Here is a 21011-nt window from a genome sequence, read left to right as displayed (position 1 = left end):
CTGGAGGAGGGAAGAATGCATACAAGGGAAACAGTTCTACCCACAGCAGGTGAGGAACAGTGCCAGCGTCGTACTATCAGTTGCAGATGACGGGTGGTGGGCAAAATTCCTGCCACTTTCTAGATTAGTAAAACACCTCCCCTGGATCCAACGGCGGACTGATAGAAAACACAGCCCACAGAAGCAGTCCCTGCAGATGGTGTGTTTTGAACTACTATTAATCTAGACAACCTTTTGCGATGTTCAAAGAGTTTGTCCAGGAGTAAAACAGCTCCCCAAAACGCCTGGACGAAAGGAGCAGCCTCGGCGGCATCCTCGTCGCTCTTTGTCTTCCCCGCCGAGCATCTCCCGGCAGAACAACCCCGGGAGGAGGAGGCGCCTCGGGAGCAGAGGCAGCGGGGCTGCCCGGCCGCCGGGGGGGGCGGCTGCGGGCACGGAGCCCCGCCGTACCGGAGCCCCGGGGCGTCGCTGCCGCGGGAGCACGGGGAGCCGGGGCGGGGCCGGCCGGGCGGGGCAGCCCGGACCCCCGCCTTCCCCGGCGCCTCCCCCGGCCCGCAGCCCCGAGCCCGCCCGGTCCGGAGCGCGGCGGCGGCGCGGCCATGGGCTCCCGGCTGAGCCGGCAGAGCAGCCTGGAGGAGGAGAGCGGCGACGAGCCCTGCCCCGGCAGGCTGGAGAGCGGCCGGGGCGACTTCCACCTCTCGTCCCTGCTGCTGCACCCGCAGAAGCTGCCCGGGGTGCTGCGGAAAGCCTCGCCCGCGCCCTACGTGCGGCGGGTGGGGTGGCTGCGGGAGATCCAGGCCACCATCCGGGAGCACAAGCGGGAGCACGCCGTGCACATCCTCCGGCTGCTCAGGAAGGTACCTGCCGCGGGATGCGGGATGCGGGATGCGGGATGCGGGATGCGGGATGCGGGACGGGGACAAAGGGCCGTGCGGGACCAGGGGCTGCAGCCCCCGCCCGGCGCTCGCTCTGGCGCAGGGAGCCCCCACCCCGGCGCTGGGCTTTGCAGCCCTCCTTGGCGGGGCTCTTTGTGCTGCCTTTCTCCGCTCCGTGCCCTGGTCCTTTCCCCGCTCGGTCCTCACCGTGCCAGGCGACAGCAGCCGCCCCCCCGACCCGCAGCCTGGGCGAGGGGCGCCTGGCCCGACTAACGGCGGCTGGGAGAGGGGCTGGGAGGGAGCTGCGAGGAGAACTGCGCTGCACGCAGGAGAAAGGGGCTCCGAGCTTGGGCTGTGCTCATCCACACCCCTCCATGCCAGCCCGCGGGTGTGCTCAGGATTGATGCCCTCCAGAAAAAAAGCCACTGCCGCCCCACTGCCACCACATCCCATTATGGCCACTCAGCCAGACTGGCTGAGCTATGTCTGGGAAACCCCAAAATGGTTTTGGAGGGGACCTGTGGGACAATCGAGGCTGAGAGGAGAGGTAAAGGGGTCAGTGTATCAGTGGGAGCATGTTTCTGTCTGCCGCCATTCAGGAGCAGAACAGCCAGTGTGCAGACAGTGTGGTGCCAAAGTGATGCTGAGGACAGAGCCCTGCTGCTGGAACAGAGCCACCTCCTCCATCACCCACTGCTTCCATCACTTTCCAGCCAAACTCAGCTGCCCCAAACTGCAGGCAGCTCTGGAAGTGGTAGCACAGGGGTAAAAGCCCACCTCTGGTATGGACATAAAACACCATCAGTTTGTATCTTATCATGTTGCTTCACTGGATAATGATCTACTTCATCTTGGGAACATACATTATTTCTTGCCCTCGTAGCAAGTGGGTGTGAGTGCAGTGGAGCAGGGTCTGGCTCACTGGATGCTCGTTCACCCACACCACCGGCTGCAGGGAGCTGCATGAACAGCCCTGGCTGCTCTGCATGTCCAGGGTTTTACAGCACATCTGACAGCGGTGCTCATTGCCCTGGGCTACCAGCAAGTTGCACTCTCACACGTAAGAATTCACAGGATCAAAAATTACATCTCTGCTTTTCCTGTCCCCTACTTTAGCATTCTCTTGAAGATGATTACTCTCCTTGCCACACATGCAGACAGATGAACTCACAGAGCAGAGAGCCTCTGTGTGTGCACCAGTACGGCACACAAGGGTTGAATAAGATTTCGAAGGCAGTTTTGGAGAGGCTCTATTGCAAGAAGCTTACGAAGAAAGAGAGGCAACCACTCACTTCATGTGGTGATGTAACATGAACAGACTTTACTAGGGTATGCCAGAGGCCAGAGCTACAGAATGTCATTTTCTGTAGTGCACAGCACCTCTCCTGGAGACTGAAGCACTGAAACCCTCCACAGACCCTGGAGGTGCAGGTCCATCTGTGACCAGACAGGGTTTGAGTGCTAAGTCACAGGGCCATATGGAATGGAGGGTCATTTCTAAGCTCCTTTCAGGATAAACACTTGGCTTCCCCACATCTGCGCTTGACCATTACCATGTCCTGAACACTCACATTTTGCCTGCTGCCTTTCCAGTTCCCCATGTTATTTCTGGTCCCCATCTCTGCCTGCCCATGTTGAAACAGTGACTGTCTGTCCATCTGCTCACAACAGAACTGTGGGACATGCATCCTGTAACCACAAGCGAGATGGGAACCCATCCAGCAACACCCCAAAGCCTCTGGTTCACTGAGTGCCCGGAGGTTTGAGGGACAGAGGCTTTACACCACTAACATGCACCACACCCCCAGCTGTCACCCAGTCTGGGCTCATGTAATCACCACCAGTCCTCCTCACGTGTCCAGTGTCACCTTCAGATCAGCCTTTTTTCTACCAAACAAATTTTCCTCACTCCAGAGCCACATGCACCCCTCAGCCTGGTGCCCGGCGTGTCCCCCCTTACCTCGGCAGTATCACGGCCTCGGGAGTCACGGGTTAATGTGTCCCAGGTGAGGATCTGTTTGTCACCTGTAAAAAGACAGATGCCTTGTTCACTCTAGTGGACAGGGAGGATATTTAACACCACACCTCGTCACTGTGCCTCGGGCCAGGGTGCAAACACCCAGGGAAGGCAGAGAAATGGTGGGACTGGAATTGCAGCCTCCACAGCTCAGCCAGACTGGAGGACACGGGATCCCATGTGAGCCTCCTGCTGCTCCCAGCACACTCCCCCCTTGTCCAGCCCTGCAGCTGTACCCTGCTGAGGTATCTGCCAGTGGGGTTTGACCTGTGGTCTGCAGACTGTTCCTAGGATGTTCAGAGGGTGTGATGATGTAAAGCAAGCAGGCCAGGCAGAAGCAGATCCCCTACAGAGATGTGAGATCCCAGCATTTTAGAAGACTGAATGGAGAACAGCTGCAAACCACAGGTGCACACCTGCTTTGTGCATGGATGGCTCCATTGCACATCATCTTCCCCAGAAATGCCCACCAGCAGAAGCCAGATCTGCTTTCCTGCTGATCTAGGTGGGCATCACTCAGCTGAAGCCCAGGGAGACATTAGACTTACACCAGCAAAAAGTCTGGTATAATCTGCTTTTCCTGTGCTGGGACAGTGGCAAAGTGTCATTTTTAAAACAGCACTAAGCCAACTGAAGTGGGAAGAGTTTTATTGAACTGGCAATATTCTGCTGTCTGCAGCCTCCCTTTAGGTGGTACAAAATTTTCCAAGAAATGAGAGAGAGAGAGAGAGAGAGAGAGACAGGGAAATAAGTAAGATGAGCCAGAAAATGCCTCTGGGCTAAGAATATATGGAATATCAGTGTGAAGTGAATATTTACAGCTATATTACTTACAAAACCCTGGCAGGCAGGATTTATAATGGGAATGCAGATTCATCTTAATGGTATAGCTCCAACTGGGGGAGTTTAATTACTGCTCTGACATCCACTGCTGCATGCCCAGCCATGGCAGCTTTCTTCTTCCGTGCACGCTACACTTGGTGTAGGAGGCTGCATTTCCCTGGAGCCTTATGGTTAAGGGAGCCACTGGCATGATGCCTTGGTAGGCTCCTGGCCCACATCCAGCTGTGGCTGTCTGTCCTTCAGGACTGATCCACTGCTTGGCTTCCTTGCCTGCTTACGGGTGTCATTCATGTGCACAGACTGATGGGGCTGTAAAGTATTTAGTTTATTCTCCCTTTCTGTGTCTCCAGTCAGGGTCTCTTTGGGATTGTGCTTTTTGCTCAATCCAGCATATCCAGAGCAGGATACAGCATTGGCTTTGATTGGTGCTTAGAGTTAATGTCCCAAACCTCTGCCTGCTATGGCTCTGTCCCTGTTGGTGATGTATGTGCATACATCCAGCTTTTTTCCCCCCTCTCACTCCTTTTTTTTTTTTTTTTTTTTTTAGCTCTCAGTCACTGGGTGGTGCCTGAAACGCACTCAGTAGAGCAGTGTGAACATATGGGGCACCCATTTGCTTATTCATTTCCCCTGTCAGCCACACTCAGAATGGGGAGAAGACGTTTCCTCTGTCAGCTGAATCCCAACCAACTGAATCAAACTCAGCACTATCCCTACTAGGGACTTTTTCTGTTCTACATTTTTCCTCCTAGGGTATTTTTATATTTTGCCCCTGTGGCACTTTCATGTGAATATGTGATCTCTCTTTCTCACATTTTTAAAAATTTTGTTTGTTTTTCACAGCTCTGTGGTGCCCTATGATTGTAATAACTGTGCAAATATATTATCTCTTTGCTTTCCTCTTAGCAAGAAACAGCTTAGTTCTTTGCAGTATCATCCATCTGGCCCCAGGGAGGCTTTTTGTTCCCAAAGATGCTGAGGTTTCCTCCAAAGGTGCCCCATCCCCTGGTCCACACAGATAAGTTGGATGGATCACAGATGTTCCCCTAATTCACACTGCAGAAGATGGAAGAGTTCCTCTGACTGTGGTGTAAAGCCACCTCTAAATTTACCATTACACCCCATTGCTTAGTTCTTACTGAGAAATTCATAGCACAGCTAAACTCATACAGGTGGGCAGAACTTCTGCTCAGCCAGCCACCAGCAGGGCATATGGCAGCATCTAAACACCTGAGAAAGGTCTGATTCTTCCAGGAGAGCCAAAGTGGTGAAGCAGCTTTAGAGCCAGCCTTCCTGCTCGGCTTCTTCAGCAGATTCACACATAGAGGCTGACAAAACTGTGTTTCTCTGAAGTTCATTCTCTCCAGACTCCAGCCAGCCTGGAAATGATAGAATTCTCACCTTCCAGTGGTAGGTGGAAATAAGGTGGTCAGGCTGACTAGCTCAAATTAACACTGCATCTCGTTCAGCTCTCGGGCTGCCTGCACCCCCAGCACAGCAATGCTGGCTCAGACACGGCTGCTTCACCTCTGCTGGATAATTTCCTGTACTGGGAATCCAGCTGGCACCACATCAGATTCACTTTCTGGTTTCAGAACATCGCATGGATATAGCTCTGAGGAAGCCCGTGTGCCTGACTGTCTGTTTCTCTTCTAGGACCTAGGACTGGAAGGAACATTTCTCAATGAAGTGCTCTACAAAAATGCAACTTTCCTCAACTTGGTGGATCCCATCTCCCATGACCTGCTGATGAGCCTTGCTAGAGATCTGCAATGTCCCAAAAAGGTGAATTCTCCCTCCGCTCAGTGAATACTTTGTGGCACAGCACTGATGCGGAGAGCCCTGCTGGGGCAGCTGGTGCTGCAATCAATCCTCCGGAGCCAGGCAGTGTGTGCCCTGGGAGTGGCAGCGTATGGATTGTGGGGCATATTTCCACAGAAATCAGTTAAAACGACCTCAGAACATGGATGCAGCTGAGGGAGGTTATGTGCACAGATATTAAGAAAGGACTTTTTGTGCCCATAGTAAACTTAGTGACAGGGCAGAGAGCCATAATCACTGGTGTCACAGGGGTTCCAAGGACCTAGAACTCATGGGGTGCTCATGGGGCTGCAGAGGAGAGCAGAGATCTCTGCAGGAAAACCACCTCTCTCTTCCTGGGCCCTTTGCCTTATGTAACTATCTCAACCCAGCATTATTTCCCCCCAGAAACTCTCAGAGTTCCCGGCAGAGCATGGTGCTGTAGGAATGTATTGCCACTGGGGGCTCAGGAAGTAAATGTGTTATGTGCACAGTATCCCTGCATGCTCCAGCACTTCCCTTCAGAGGATGAGGAGAGCAGAGACAGAAAGGCAGGGCTGAGAACAGACCAACATCACACATGTCCCAGCCCCACTGCAACAACCAGCATCTATTTCTGTCACCCTTTGACACCACAAACACTTGGATTTGCAATGTATCCATTTGCTCGTTAGGCTTGGCAAGAGTCATGTTTGCTTTATAAGGAGAGGAATAGAGTGAATTTCTTTATTCAAAGAGAGATATTAAGTACACACAGCTGAGAGCAAGCAGCAGTGCCCCAGGGAATACACTGAATGCCTGGTGTAGATTAGTGGCATTTCTAACCTTGTTCTGCCGTCTCCTGAGGCTCACTGATAACAATTAACCAATCATGTCTCAATAGACAAACTACATTTAGCCAAAGTTTAATCATCATTATTGGGCTGCAGTGCAGCCTGAAAAAACAAACAAAAAAAAGATCTTTCCAAGTGTAATGTCTGTGTAATTCATGTAAGCATCTGAAGGAAGGGGTGGGTTGTAGAAGTAGTGTCTCTTTAACCACACTTCACTTGACCTCATCTCCAGCTGTTCTTCCAGACCATCTCCAAGCCCGTGCTGTGCAGTGCCCCTCGGGGCAGGCAGCAGGAGGGGATCTTACTCGAATCCAGTACCCATGTGCTTGGCAGATAACACATTACCATTTTTGTACCCCCACTCTAGTTTCATGCCTTCTGCATGCACTGAGACATGTACTATTACATAAGAAATTATTTTCCCCGTTCCTAAGGAAGATGCTGAGCACCTGAGTTGCCCTTCAAAGCCAACAGAAGTTTAATTAAGTGGCTGTAGAAATTCAGCACGTACAGCACCAGCGCCCTTCCCAGAACAACGCCAGACCACGTCCCCTCTCCGACCCTGCCTGAGCATCTGGTGGGTGTAACTGCATTACAGGCAAGCAGGCTGAGTGCAATTCCCAGCCTGTCAGTGGAAATTAAATCACTGAGGACACAGGAAAGAACAGGAGGGTAACTGTCAGCTGTGAGCCAGCAATTGCTCGCAGAGCTTTGTGCCAGCTGCTGTGCTGGAGCCTGGTGTGCACGTGCACCCACTTGGAGAGGTTTGCTGCTGTAGGTGACAGCAGAGTGCCAGCTGCAGCCCTGCCAGCACAGCAGGAGGCTAGAACAAGGCACCCAAGCCAAAGGCGTGGGCCAGTCGCTGCGGGGCTCCTAGGCAAGCTGGGATGGGCATCAGGGGATGCTCAGCTGAGCAGAAGGCTGGGATCCCTCTCCCCTTGGCCCAGGAGAATTGCCACAGGCTGGCAGTGCATCCCTGGGGAGTTCAGCCGATGCAGGGACTGCTGAGCAAAGGCACAGTGCAGCTGTTGGCCCCAGTGCAGGGCTTTGACCCCTCACAGTATAGGGATTTGATCCGTGCATTCCCTGATAGCTTTACTGGGTGTTCACCTGTCAGATCCCTGAATGCACACGTGGCACCGTGGCTGGAGGGCTGAGAGGTGGGAGTGCAGGTGTCTGTCAGCAATTGGAAAATACAATAGAGAGGGCAGAAGTCCCAGCCTCCAGCAGCTGCCATTTGCCGTTCTGCTTCAGCAGAGAAGGAGGTTCTGTTCCAAGTCATGGCACTAAAGAACATGTGCAAAAATAACCCAAGAAGGCAGCAAGCATGTGGGTGCCTTCTTTTCCCGACGAGTTAGTGCAGGGGCAGGAGGGAACTGCTGGCCTTGGAAGCTCCCAAACTGAAACTTCCAGTATCAGAGTGGACTGCAAGGAAGTCAGATGGACTGTGGGGAAGTAGTCAAGGTTCCCTGTCCTGACATCTCCCAGCTAGAGCACGGGAGGTCATGGAGTCAGTGTGCTCCTGCAGGAGGAGCAAGAAGCACCTTGGGGATGGGACAAGGGTGCCAGTTACTGACCTTTCCACGTCAGGGTATTAGATAGTCCAGAGACAGAGTTCAGGGAAGCATGGCAACAAGGTAATTAATAGAAATTTATCACTGTCCTGTAACATGAGGCAGTGTAGGGGTCCCTGCAATAGAGCATTGTCAGTCACCCCTGCCACAGCCCTAGAAAATGAACCCCTCTTCTGAGTTTCACTTGTCCCTGGGTGGGCCGTGAAGTTGTAGCCCTGCTGGCTGGGCTGGGGTTCTTCCTGGCAGTGCAGAACTCCTCCTGCTCCTCCTCCACCCCAGGAGGAGCTGGTATGTGGCAGAGGCATCTCAGGCCTTCTCGCCATTCCTCTTTCATTCTCTCTTCTCTTCATCTCCTCCCTTACATACCTGACCCCGCTCCACTGCCATCTTTATTCCTTTCCCATCTTCCTCTGCCCTCCTCCTTTGCTCACGTTGTGCTATGGTGCAGGCAGTCTAAGTTGTCCCTTTGCTTTCAGGAATATGACCCCTGGAAATCCTCAGACAGGATCTGCAGGCAGCTGATTTACCACCTAACCCCGCACTCGAAATGGCACCGGCACGGGATGCCCCGCAGGAAGTCCCAAGTGTGGTAAGAACCTGGCAGGGACCGTGTGGGTGGGCTCACAGGGGGATCTGCCTGGGCAGGAACAGCCAAGCACCATCCCAGCCTGCCACCACTGCCCTCCTCAGAGAGAGGCAGGGCTGAAAACTGCACAGCAGCTGCGCTGCAGCCTCTTCCAAAACGCAGCCCCAACACCCCTCTCTTTGATGTGTTTTGGCCTTTGCTCCTTCTGCGTGATGTTGCAGTTCCTCACCTCTCCCCACCAAAATCAACCCCCCCGAGTGCACAGCACAGACAACCCTCCTGCAGGGCTTGCAGGGTGTTTGGCCAGGCTCCAAAAACACCCATGTGCCAAACGGAGCTGTTCCCAGCTCTGCATCGCACCCTGACAGTGGGAAATGTCCATTACAAGGCAGTACCACCAGCTGATCACCCCATTCAGCAGGAGCCACTCTGGGGTGGCTGGCAGAGAGCTGACATCCTTCTTACCTCCCACTGCTCTGCCAGCACCTGGAGAGGGCCCTGGGATGGGGCAGGTGCACAGAGAACCCAACTCAGAGCGTGTTGGTCACTGACAGCTAATGGATGGCAGCTGCTTTCACCACTAGAGGTGTATTCAGACACCAGACTTGTTCCCTCCGTGACACTCGCTGGTTTTTCTACCCAGATAAAGAGTAATCCCCACATCTTTTAAATCCGCCCCTCATCATTTTCTTGGAGCAAACCCTCTTCCTGTGACACAGATCACCACTGAAGAAAAGACAGAGAAGTGACTAAGAAAAGAGCTCATGTCAGTCCCATTAGCTTCACAGGAATAAATGCAGGATTGGATAAAAAGAAATACAAAATCAGCAGCACTCTGAGAATGGCCTTGGGCTTTTCTGATGCTTTCAGTCTTTGATGTGTGTGCCAGCAACTTAAAACCCCCCACGGGAATTGACATTTCCATCACACCTTTCATTCTGGCTCAGAGGCAGGTTCCCATCTTAAGGAATAAAATCCCTAACAGCATGATTTCCAGGCCATGGGCCTCTTGCACCCACTTTGGCACTGGAGCCGAGCCCTCCCAGTGCTCTCACCCCCAGCACCCCACAGGGCAGGACTGCTTGTGCTGCTCTGCAGGCAGCAGCCACAGCACACAAGAGTGAGCTTTCAGAGCTGAGTCCTTTTCCAGACCCACTCAATGACATTTTCCCTATAGGATCCTGCAGAATACTGGAGCTGCAGGATATAGATGGCAATTCTGACCTCATCCCTATCCCCACCTAAGGCAAGTTTAAAGATAAGAAGTTCAGGACTCCAAACTCCTGCTTTCAGGAAAACCTCCTCTCCAGTTGATGAAGAGTTCCCTGTGATTGCACAGCCTGGGGACAGCAGAGGACTGCAAACTGCTGCAAACCCCTCACATTGTAACAACAGAGAGGAGGTTTGTGGCCAGAGGAAGAGCCCTGGTCCAGTGAGCACCCCACATAGAGGGGTCAGGCCCCAGGTGTTGGCCAGGCACAGAACATCGGTGAGCACAGGCAGGGAGAGGGGCAACAAGGCAATGTGCATCGGAGGGAAATAGAGGTCTGAAATGGACTGCTCTGCCTGGCTACCACACCCAGGCACAATGTGTTACATAAGGCACAAATAAATGTTGATTAAATATTTAACAGCAGAGCTTCCTCTTTTAAGTGTGGAGATGAAATGGTTTGCAGTTTGCAGCAAAAGACGCCTGCAGAGTTGGCATCTGAGGCCGCTGCAAGAAAATGGGTGTTGTCAGTAGCAGGAAGGCAAGAAATAGCTGCTTCATTTGGAGATACCAAGGCCTAAGTTTGTTTAGGCAGGCCGTTTTTACATGATCCAAATTCTCCAATTCCCTCTGTCTGCTAGTGGGAGTATTTTACTACAGTGTCTGTCTCAAGCCCTGAGCCCTTGCCTTGCATCCTTCCTGCTGCTGAGGTCCTGTAAAGAGCATGGGTGTAGTGGCAATACTTTGAATGAATTTCTAGAATCTAGTGGGGGTTAAGGACAGCAGGGAGGAATCTGTGCATGGAGACCCCAGTCAGAAACCAAATTCTCCTCTTGCTTTTGCAGCCTCCTGGGCTTTGGCATCTGGCTTTCACAGAGCTGATGCTGGACTCTCTTGTTCTCTGAAATGCAATTTCTTCTTTCTGGCAGCATGTTAGATGGGTCCAGGAGAATTATTAGCAAGCCCATCCATACAGAGAGCTTGGAGCATCTGCCAGGTTTTAATTACATTTGGGCTGTTTTGGAGACGTGGTACGGGAGGTGGAGAGGACCTGGAGCCGGATCACACACCAGGTGTTTGTCCCCACTGCCAGACCAGTGAGTCACAAACAAACTGATGGTAGTGACATCTCCAGCTACTCTCAGTGGCACCCACATCCATCAGGTCCAAACCTGAGGCACCCATGAGCTGGTAAAGCAAAAAGGATGAGATGCATTCCTTCAAGTGCTGCAGTTTCAGCACACAGGCAGAGCTCACACAGAAATGTGGAAGGAGAAAACTCATTGCAGGTCCAGGGACTCAGTGCAACAGCAGCTGGAGGGAGCAGGAGACATCCAGCCCAGGCTCTGTCTGGTTTCTGTGCTTGACTACACTGCTGAAGGTGAAGCTGGGAGGCAACTTGCCCTCTGTATCCATGCCTGTGGGCTCCTTGGAGTGGCTGCATGCCTTGTACGAGGAAGGGTTGCAGTCACCCAAAGAGGCTGTTTCAGCTGCCTGGATGATATTCAGACAAGTTTGCCACACAAAGGAAGGGGCTCCTTTCCTGCAAAATCCTGTCTCAGGTTTGCAGCCAACTGCCCTGCCCTACTTGGGTTGGCTGCCTAGGAAGATGAGCTCCTGCAGATTTACTCTGGGGGTTTTAAAATTAAAAGCTCAGAAGCTGGAGGATAAGATTTCTGCAGCAGGGACTAGCATAACTACTGCACAATTTTCAGTCCTTTATATCCTAGAGGGAATTTAGTTTTAGCACCATTTTACAGTTGTATAAATCACTCCCACTTAACGAGCAGAATACATCCTAGAGTGTTGTATAACTCCAGCTTCACTTTCTCATTAAACTGATGTTCAGTGTGGAAAGAGTAACGGATTAAGAAATGCTCCTTTATACAGACATAGACCTTTTAGGCTATCAGTGCCACTTCTTTGGCATTTTGACAGATGCAGAACTTTTAGATGTTATTAATTCTTCTCCTTCAGAATTCCTGGGGCCTCCTGCCGTGCCGAATTCAAGAAAACTGTCACCATGTGCTGCCAGAACAGGGTGGGACCCAGAGGGTGTATTATTTTCTGAGGGCCAGACACACTGGGCTGCAGTCCAGAGCAGAGAGGGAGAAGGGTATCAAGTGAAGACAGCCTTTGTCTGGAGAGCTGGATCACAGTCTGCTCCTGTGATCAGGAAGCTCTGGATTACAACTGAACTGTCTTGGCAAGGCCATGTCAGGGAAACCTTAATGCATCTTCCACTTGCATCATCCCCAGAGCTGGCTACTTCAGTGTAACTACTTCCTTTCCTGCGTGCAAGGGATCAAACCTGAATCCACAAAGCAGGCAGGCAGCAGACACAGCTTTGTAACTGTGACAAAACGCCCCCCAGATTTTTCACACAGTGGCTGGTTCTGGAGGAGCGAAGGCAATTGTGTGAGTGGAGTTAACTCCCAAACCACATGCACATGGCCTTTCCTTTTCACAAATCTCACCACAGCTTTACTTTGCTCATCTGAGTGAATTTCATCATGGCTAATCCATCGTGGGTGGAGAGCAGAGTATCCCTTCTGGGCTTATTGCTCCCTTTCTGTTATTGATGTGCATTGGCCAGACACTGCGGCATTAGATGCACTTTTAAAATGCAGTGGAAGCACTTGTGTCTAGAGGACCTCAAGGAAACAGCTCTAAAGGGCTTCAGATCTCTTTTTTTTTTTTTTCCTTGAAAACATCGCTCAGCGCTGAGGCTGACAGTTCTGGCAGATGAGATCCCAGCCCTCACATGGCATGAGGAGAATATTAACTGCAGCTTCGTGTCACCCTTATGCAACAGGGTAAACAGGCACCATCATTCCTGCTCGAGTGAGAGGAAGCCAAGTCAGTTAACTAAAGCCACATGGTAAACATCATATGGGAGTACAGGAACTGCCCCACACACTGTTTCCAATGCTCACAGAGATGTCAGATGGACAGACATGAGCTGGTGGATGACTTGTGGACAGAGGCAGGAATTGTGCCTTTCTCTTAGAGTGCAGAGCATCCCAAACACTGCCCCTGAGGAGGGCTCCCAGCAGCATCAGGAGGCCCACACATTTGGAAAGGCTGTTGGAGGTGGCAGGAAGGGTCACCCAGCAGCTTGACACTGCCCTGTCAGAGTCAGGAATAAAACAGCCCAGACTGGCAGGTAAGAGAAGCAGGACACTGATGGAGAGCCAGCGAGTGAAATAACAGAGGCTGGGTGGCAGGTGGTAGTTAAGAGCAATCAGCAGAGACCTTGTGCCTTTGTGACTCTTACCCTGTCACAGGTCTGACAGTTGGCCCATTGACCCCCATGGGCCAATACAGGATATTTACAGCAGCCCCATGCCCTGCTTTGCTAGGAGAGGCCTAAACAGTGACGGGAAACAACCTGAGGCCTTGGACAGGTTAAGCAGTGGCAGGAGGAAGGCCAAGGTTTCACAGCTTTCTTGAACACACCTTCAAGGACAAGGTGACAGCAGAGGCAGGAAGAGAGAGGCACTCAGCTGCACCAACAACTACAGATGTCCATGTCCCACCCCAGCTGCAGAGGGAGCGAGCCAGGAGAAGGGAGGCTTTCACCTCCTCTCAACAGCTGCTCAAAAGAGCCGGACACAAGGCACAAGGGTGGAGATGTGACTGAGGGACTTCTCATGGAAGTGACCTATTTGTGCACTGGCCCCACCTTCACAGCAGGGCCAGGCCCAGCCTCGATCAGCTGGGGCTGGGTTAGCCTAGGTCAGTACTTCTGAGGCTTCTCTTCCCTTTTTCACATTGCATTAGAGGCAGCTAGAGCCAACCCTGCACAGCAGCGCCCTGTGCCACTGGGGAAGCAAAGCAAGCAGATTATGCTAAGCAGGCAATTAAAAAGCCCAGAATCCATCCCCTAAATCACTGCACAAATCAGGGAAGCCATCCAGACATGCCTGAGGTTCTGTGCAAGAAAGAGCAGCTGAGAGCTACCTGACTCATGGCTAATTAGCCACTACTGGCAGTGCCTGTTAACGACAGAGGGGATACGCAGTAATGGGGAATTCTGGCATCAGCAAAGTTTTATATTTGGAGACAAATTTAATGTAAAAATAAAAGACAGGGCGATAGAAAGCTGGTAATTCCCCAGAGAAATAGGCATGAAGTAGTGAGCGCCCCTCGTTAGCAGAATTCTATCTGACTCTTACTACTGTGTCCTCCCAGCCCTTCTCCATAGCATGGAGACAAGGAAATGAGCTGAGACTCCAGGAACTTCAACATTCTTGGGCTGAACGAGCTTCCCCAAGCCCCACAAAGCTAACAAACACCATCATGACTGCTACAAGTCCCAAGAGGGACTCAGGAGCCATTACAGCCCTTCCCTGCAGCCACCAAAGAATTCAGCTGATGAGCAAGAAATTGATGGGATTCAGTGCAAATAAAAAAACCCAAATGTGCTGAGCCTGCAGCTTCGTGGACTCGAAGAGGGTCCTGGAAGATGGCCTAAGGGTTAGTTCCCTTGGGACAGGTCCTGGAGACAAACAATTAGCAATTAGTTTCAGGTCTCCTAATTGTCCCATTTCAGGACAGCTCTGTATTTGCTTACACTAGCTGAGTTCCCAGGAGGCTAGAACAGTGGCTGAGTGTTAGTGGAAAGAGGAAGATTTTTATCCCAAAATAAAGCCTGGGGAGGCACAAGATGGTTTCACCTCTTTCCCAGCTCACATTTCTCACTGAGAGGTTTTTTTTTCTGACACCCCCAGGTCCCTCAGGCACCTGCTCTGTCTGGACTGATCCAGGGTGGATCTCCCATAGCCAGGCTCAAAGTGCAGCCGAGAGACTGCTGATGATGCCTGCTGAAGAGCAGAGTTGGCACCCAGGGAAGGGATAACTGGCAGTGAGGGTGCCTCCTTGTCCATGGGAGAAAGGCCAGACCCCAAGAAGCGAGTTGGGAACAATGCAAAGTAAAACCTTTCACAGGAGAAACAAGGAGATGTACCTCAGAGAGCTCCCATCCCTCAGCAGGGCTGCACAAGGGTTGCAAGCAGGGTGCTGATCCCTTATAAACAGGGCTCTGGGCCAGCACCATTCCTCACTGGATGCTGCATCCCCAGGCAGGCAGCAGGGGATGGGCTGCTTGATTGCCTTTGTTTCTTGCTCAAGCTTTCCAAGAATTCCTCACTTGCAGCCACTTCTCCAGCATCTGAGGGAGCGGGGGGCTGTTTCTTCTCCAAGCTTGCTGCAGATAATACAAACACAGTCTGCTGCCCTGCATCCAGGGTCCAGATGCTTGTTAGATGCAAATCCTCCCGACTACAAATGTGCCCCGAGCAGCAGTTGCAGAAGCAGGAGGTTAATCCAGCCCCCCGTGCTCTGCAGCCTCTGTCCACAAGTCCCACGGGCATCAAGAGCCACGTTGCTAAGTAGCTGTTGTATCTCACACAAAGGAAAAAAAGCCTTCTGCAGCTGAAGCAATCTTAAAGCCTGTTTCAAGTGCAGAAATTAGGAGATAATAGATGACCCATTTCCCTGGAAATAAGCCTAGTATTTTCTCAGCTGCTGCACAAGTGACTGAGAGCTTGGTGCCCTGTGTATCATGCCCCTCTTCCCTCCAAGAAACAGAGCTTAACAGAGCTCCAAAAAAATACCGTGTCAGATAATTCAGAGTAAAGCATCTACCCACACCTCCTTGACCCATTTCTGACTGCAGACACATTTACCTCTAAAGCAGTAGAGAGAGTGGGCAGCCATTCCATGCCTTGCCCTAGAGATGGGATTTAGCTGTGCCTCTTGGAGCTGCACAGAAACACCGGGGAGGCGAGGAGGAGGCTGCCAGGGTTCACAGCATGCGTGGGGTGTTGTATCTCATGCTTCAGCACTTACCAGAGAGCTGAGGGCCTGGCTGCAGCATAGGGCTGTGTCCACCAGGATGAGGCTCCTACAGACACATCCCTACAAGAGGCATTTTTATAGGCAAGAGAACAGCTTAAACACAGGAGGGAGCCCCCAGCCCTGAGACAGGAGGCCCAGAGTCACCCTGGCAGGTACAGCAATGAGGGCAAAAGGAAGCAGCAAAAAACACAGGAAAGGAAAGAAAAACAAGCCAGCAAAGAAGGGAGGGCGGGCTCTGGCACAGGACAGGAGGGTTTAAGTACATTCAGCCAGGAGCAGTCCAGTCTGGAGAATCAATTATGGGAAGATAATTTGTCTGCTTGATTAAAGCCTCCTTGGGGTCTTGGCTCGCTGCTGGGCAGAGCAGCAGAAGGTACCTGTTCTGGTGAGAACAGCACGATCTGTGACATCCCCGCGGTCTCCGCACGGCAGTCACGGGAGGGGAGGCTCAGCGGGCACGGACGGACGAGCACATCGGCCCTGCCTTTGCGACATTGCCCTTCAGTCATCGCTGTCTGCACTCAGAGCCAAGTCGCTCCAGAGGGGACCCCAAGAGCCTTTCCAACTCGCCCCCGTTAAGAAAGCTGCTGCAGACGCGACAGGAAGAACGGCACCTGAATGCAGAGGCCGGCAGTGGGAGCGGAGCCGGCTCAGACGTGCCCTCCAGTGGTCCCCACTCCAGCCTGGCTCCCGGCCCCACTCCCAGCTAGGCTGCAGCTGTAGAAAAAGGAACGTCTGAGGACAGACCGAGACAAGACCTAGGGCTGGGGAAGGTGCCCCTACGCTCATGTCTCCTTTTTGTGTCCCCCAATGCATCCAAGATCTGCCGTGGCTCGACAGCACTGGGGAAGAGAATTAGAGAATTTCCAGGAGCCAGGGGCTGCGTTCACGCAGAACAGGCACTGAAGTAGTTACAGGCTTGTTTCTATGCTTGTTTATTCTGTATTGCCCACACTCCCAAGAAAGCCGTATTCTAAACCCCTGCAGGCCAGAGAAGGCTGCTGTACCCCTTGTACCAGCCCCTCGTGGATACAGGGGACGGTTACCCGGTGCACTCAGGTTCACACTCCATTTCATTTCTGCCCGTTTCACCTGACCCAGATGAATGCACACCTGCACTGTGCATTGGATGCTCTGTTCTGCTAGAACAAGTACTCCAGATCAAACACCCAGATAAGACACCTAGCATGGCTACAAGGATAACTCTTGTTGTGCTAGGGGAAACCTGAGAGGTTTCCAGCTTCGAGGCTGGTCCTTGGTATGATAAATTTCACACAAGATGAACCCTCTTTTGTGGTAGACTGTGCTACACCACTGCCAGTGATTAGTGACAAACTATACCAAAACACACATAGTGTTTTTCAAAAGTTGAAGAAATATAGCTCCCAGACAGCCTGGGCTGATCTCAAGCATCCCTTGGATTAGCAGGAAAAAGGGAAACATGCTCAGTGCTACCCAGACCACAGCATGCACAATTCACAATTACTGCTGCAGCAGGTAAAAGAACTGCACTGCTGCTACAAGCAGTGTGGTGGATTAATTCTTCACAGTCCCATCTCTGAGGCCCAGATAGTGCAGGGATATCAAACACCATCTTCAAGGCTCTTTGGTGACCTCCCTCATGTGCTCAGACCAATTATAATTCCCCATTACATCAGTGCCTGCTGTTTGACAGCACAGACAGGCACTGCTCCCCTTGCCCCTCCTGTGATCCTCTAAGGTGTAGTGTGGGTCATCCGGTGCATAAATATTTAATAATGTATACATTTTCCTTACACTACTTTAGGTCTGAATAGAAGTTAATTCATGCTGTTATTAGCTCTCTGCCACGAGAGCTCATTAGTCCAAATGCATGCTTGCAGATACAGTTTCAGCCTTGCACAGTGAATTCCCATGGGAAATACAGGGACACACAGAAGTAGCCTGAGCAAAGTACCGCTAAACCCAGAGCAGGAATTTCTGGGCTTAAGAATTGACAGGGCAGGCCACGAGGTCTTTCTGCCTCATGCTCCTACAAGAAAATGCAGCTGCAGGTTTGTGCCTGAATACGTCCACAAAGGGCTGTTGCCTGCTCCAGTGCACATTTCCTCCCTTGTGTCAACACAATCTTATAGGGGATTATTAAGGGCTGAAATTTCTAGGTTGCCATGAAGTGCATACGTAAAGCAAAGCTGCAGAGGCAGTGCCACATCCTCTGCACAGCTCCAGCAGAGCCTGGCAATACCGAGGCTTGTAGGGACATTCTCACCTGCCACGGGAGCTCCTGCGGTGCTGTAGCCTCCTCCGAGGAAATTGCATGTCCCCATGTACCCATTGCTTTCAGGGACTGGCTGTGCCACAGGTGTGCAGGACGCTACAGAGAGCCAGATAGGAAGAGTGGGGACCTTCGAAGTGGTGGTTAATGCTTAACCCACCCTGATCCTCCCAAACTCAATAAGGCAATTACAAGACCCCCATAGCATGACTGGGGGCTCCTACCAGGGCTCCCATGTCCTGAAGGCAAGGTGTATCTGAATGAACAGCAATATTAACACAATTTACATGGAGGGATTGGGTTCTCTTATGTTACACCAACACGTTTCTACTCAATTTTGCGACGTACCCCCCAGCAGCTCCTGTAGCCCCACAGCTCCCACTCCTCACAGCACTCTTACAAACCCACAGCCCATCATTAAGTTCCACACCACACTCCCTTGGCAGGCCCAGCAGTCTCACACACGGCTTTCCTACCTCCTCACTCGCTTGGCCAGGCGGACAAGAAAAGAAATGGCTGAAGCCATCTCTTGGCACCCTTATGCCCTCCCCGCCTCCTCATAGCTGCAGCAGATCCCAGATGATCTGCTGACCACAGAGACCCAACTAGGCAGCCACTGGTGCTGCTTACTGACTAAGTGCTGCTTGTGAAGGCTTTTAAAGGGACACGCAGTAAATCCATTCCTGGAGTGCAGTTTGCCTCTCTATTGTTTTCCTGACGAAATCATTTCTCAGACGTTTAACACTGCTCTCCCCTGTAGCACAGACCTTGGCATTCACCTGGGGAGGCGCTCACAAACTGCCCCCACACAGTATAAACCAGTGCTCTTGGAAAGCTTGCTCGTCTTGGTTATTTTTGCTTTCTATGCATGAGCGCCTGTATGGGCACATACAGACAAACCCTTTGACATTTGCTAGTGGGAGACACGCTAACAAGCCGTGCTGAGCCAGTTCTGGCAAAGTTCACGTGTAAGTGCTGAGAATTCACAGCAAAGCCCCAGGACAGTCTGCCCTGAGGTATGGTGCAAATGCTTGCTTCCCCAGTGAGCTCTGTTAACCCTTTCCTTAACATTCTAGCCCATGATGTTAATGAGTTCTCCCTGTCCCAAGCGCCCTGTCACTTGGCTGAGATGGACGGGGACCGCTCCCCTTAACGATCTCTCTGTCTCCCTTCTCCACCATCAGCCTGAAGACCAGCCTGCAGAAGAAGGTGAGCCAGGACTCCATGGATTTGTCAGGGATCCCCCTGACCATGCGGGATGTGCACCGCATGGCCTACTACCTGCAGAACAACGGGGACCACCTCACCTCGGTGGACCTGAGCTTCACGGAGCTGAACGACGACATGGTGCGCCTGCTGCTGCCCTTCCTCTGGGCGCTCCCCAAACTCACTCACCTGTCCCTCAACGGCAACCGGCTGACGCGGGCGACCATGAAGGAGCTGACTGACACCATGAAGGACATGAACAAGTTCCCTTGCCTGGCCTGGGTTGACCTCGGCAACAACGTGGACGTCTCCTCCATGCCGCAGCCGCTGCTGGTGGGCCTGCGCAAGCGCCTCAGCCAGCAGACCACGCTGCCGACCATCTATGAGGCGCTTGACTGCGACTCTGAGATCGCCGGCGGGCACGAGGGCAGCCAGCCAGAGGATGAAGCAGGCGGAAGCGCCCCGCCACGTGCTTTTTCTCAGCAGGGCTGCGAGAGGTGACTGAACAACGGGCCGGCGCTGGCACACTGAAGCGACCCCAAGGAGAAGTTTTGAGTACAAACATCAAGCAGAGGGCCAGCTTGACCGGCTTCCCTTGGCTCTTTTCTCTCGCCTTCCCTGACATCTTCCCCCCCACCTGCTGTGAGACAAAAGCCTGTCGTCCCCCCACAACGTGCTCCGCTCCCTCCCCTCGCTGCCAAACCCATTGCCCACGTTCCAGAGAGGAACCGGTGACTTACAGTGAACCTGGTCCCCAGGCAGGGTCTCACTGGAAGACGGGAAAAGACCTGTCGGAGTCAAGAATATCCTCCAGCAGCCATTGGGTTGAGGGAAAGGGACTGGGGGGAACCTAAAACAGAAACAGGCTTGTAGTCTACTTCCTTTCTTCCTTTTCCTATGCACCTTGGAAACCTTGGGACCTGCAGCCTTGAGTGTGAAAGGAGGTAGCCCAAGAGCCTAGTGCTGTGGAGCTTAGTGGAAGGGCTCAGAGGCCAGAGCTGGAGCCCGGCAGTGTGTCTCCCTCTTGTGTCTGGCTCCTTTTGTTTTGTTTTTTTCCTATTGTGTGTTTTGTATGAACGTCTGAACAAAGGGACCTGGTCAGAGACCATTGGATCACATAGGCTGGGGCGGACACATGGCTTGGAACTGCAGCATCAGGATATTTGCTGTGTGACCGGGGTGAGAGGGAGGGGAAGGAGGTATGTGTTGGTGGGAGCATGGGGGATGGGATGAGTTGGGATGGGATGGGGAGGAGAGGGGAGGAGAGGGAAGGGGAACGGTCTTGTGGATTAGTAGGACTGGTTTCAAAAAGTGTGTTTTGTACTAAAATTACAAGTTCCAAGGTACTACAATTGCAAGTTCCACGTGAAATTGAGGAAAAGCTGACAGCTCGGCTCCTAACTGTGGCACTAGAGGAGCAAGCAATGAATTGTACCAGAGGTGGGCACTTCCCAGTCGGAAGCGCAAGGCTTTGGCTCCTTGTGGCACATTGCACACCTCGTAATATAGACACAACGTGGGCAGCTGCATCGCCATTTCCAATGCTGTCCAAAAAACCAAGCCACTGATGCAGAATTTCCAGTGTTTTCCACATTGCTCATGCTCTATGTAAACATAATAAAGAGTTCTCTTGGACATGAGCGTGAAGCACTTTAGAGTCTGAGTATCTGGGTTGTTTGCAGATCTTGGAATATGGACCAGGGCCCTCGTGCAGAGCCTGAGGGACAGGATCAGGTACCATTCACATTGGGCAGTGTGGTTCATTCCTTTAAGGAAAGAGAAACATGGGTGTTCATTTGTGGCAGGCTGCCAGCCTTCATGTTGCAGGGGGCTGGTAGGAATAACCTGATGAGATTTAGCTGATAAGTCAAATCCTCTCAATTATCTGTCCCCACAGGAATTCAGAGTGGATGAGTTTTTGAGTTAAAAGTTAAAGAAATGAGACAAATCT

At 52.2% G+C, this 21011-nt stretch overlaps 2 protein-coding genes across 2 annotated transcripts in view; one reads left to right on the top strand and one right to left on the bottom strand.

Annotated features, from left to right (window-relative positions):
- The window catches only part of GGT1 (gamma-glutamyltransferase 1), a 54487-nt gene extending 38825 nt beyond the window's left edge, over nt 1-15662 (bottom strand). The window contains exons 1-2 of the mRNA XM_040081104.2: nt 15592-15662; nt 2836-2900 (exon numbers count right to left, since the gene is read on the bottom strand). The gene's annotated coding sequence lies outside the window, so the exon portion shown is untranslated. The remainder of the gene's footprint in view (nt 1-2835; nt 2901-15591) is intronic.
- On the top strand, nt 563-20710 carry LRRC75B (leucine rich repeat containing 75B). Its single transcript, XM_040081108.1, has 4 exons — nt 563-857; nt 5392-5520; nt 8419-8531; nt 19039-20710. Exons 1-4 carry the CDS (start codon nt 600-602, stop codon nt 19559-19561), a joined length of 1023 nt encoding a protein of 340 aa, XP_039937042.1. The 5' UTR covers nt 563-599; the 3' UTR covers nt 19562-20710.
- Nucleotides 20711-21011: the final 301 nt, after the last annotated feature.

This window comes from Hirundo rustica, chromosome 17 (genome assembly GCF_015227805.2).
Source record: "Hirundo rustica isolate bHirRus1 chromosome 17, bHirRus1.pri.v3, whole genome shotgun sequence".
Classification (NCBI taxonomy): domain Eukaryota; kingdom Metazoa; phylum Chordata; class Aves; order Passeriformes; family Hirundinidae; genus Hirundo; species Hirundo rustica.
Note: the sequence above shows the minus strand (reverse complement) of the source record. Positions and strands in the feature narration are given on the sequence as shown.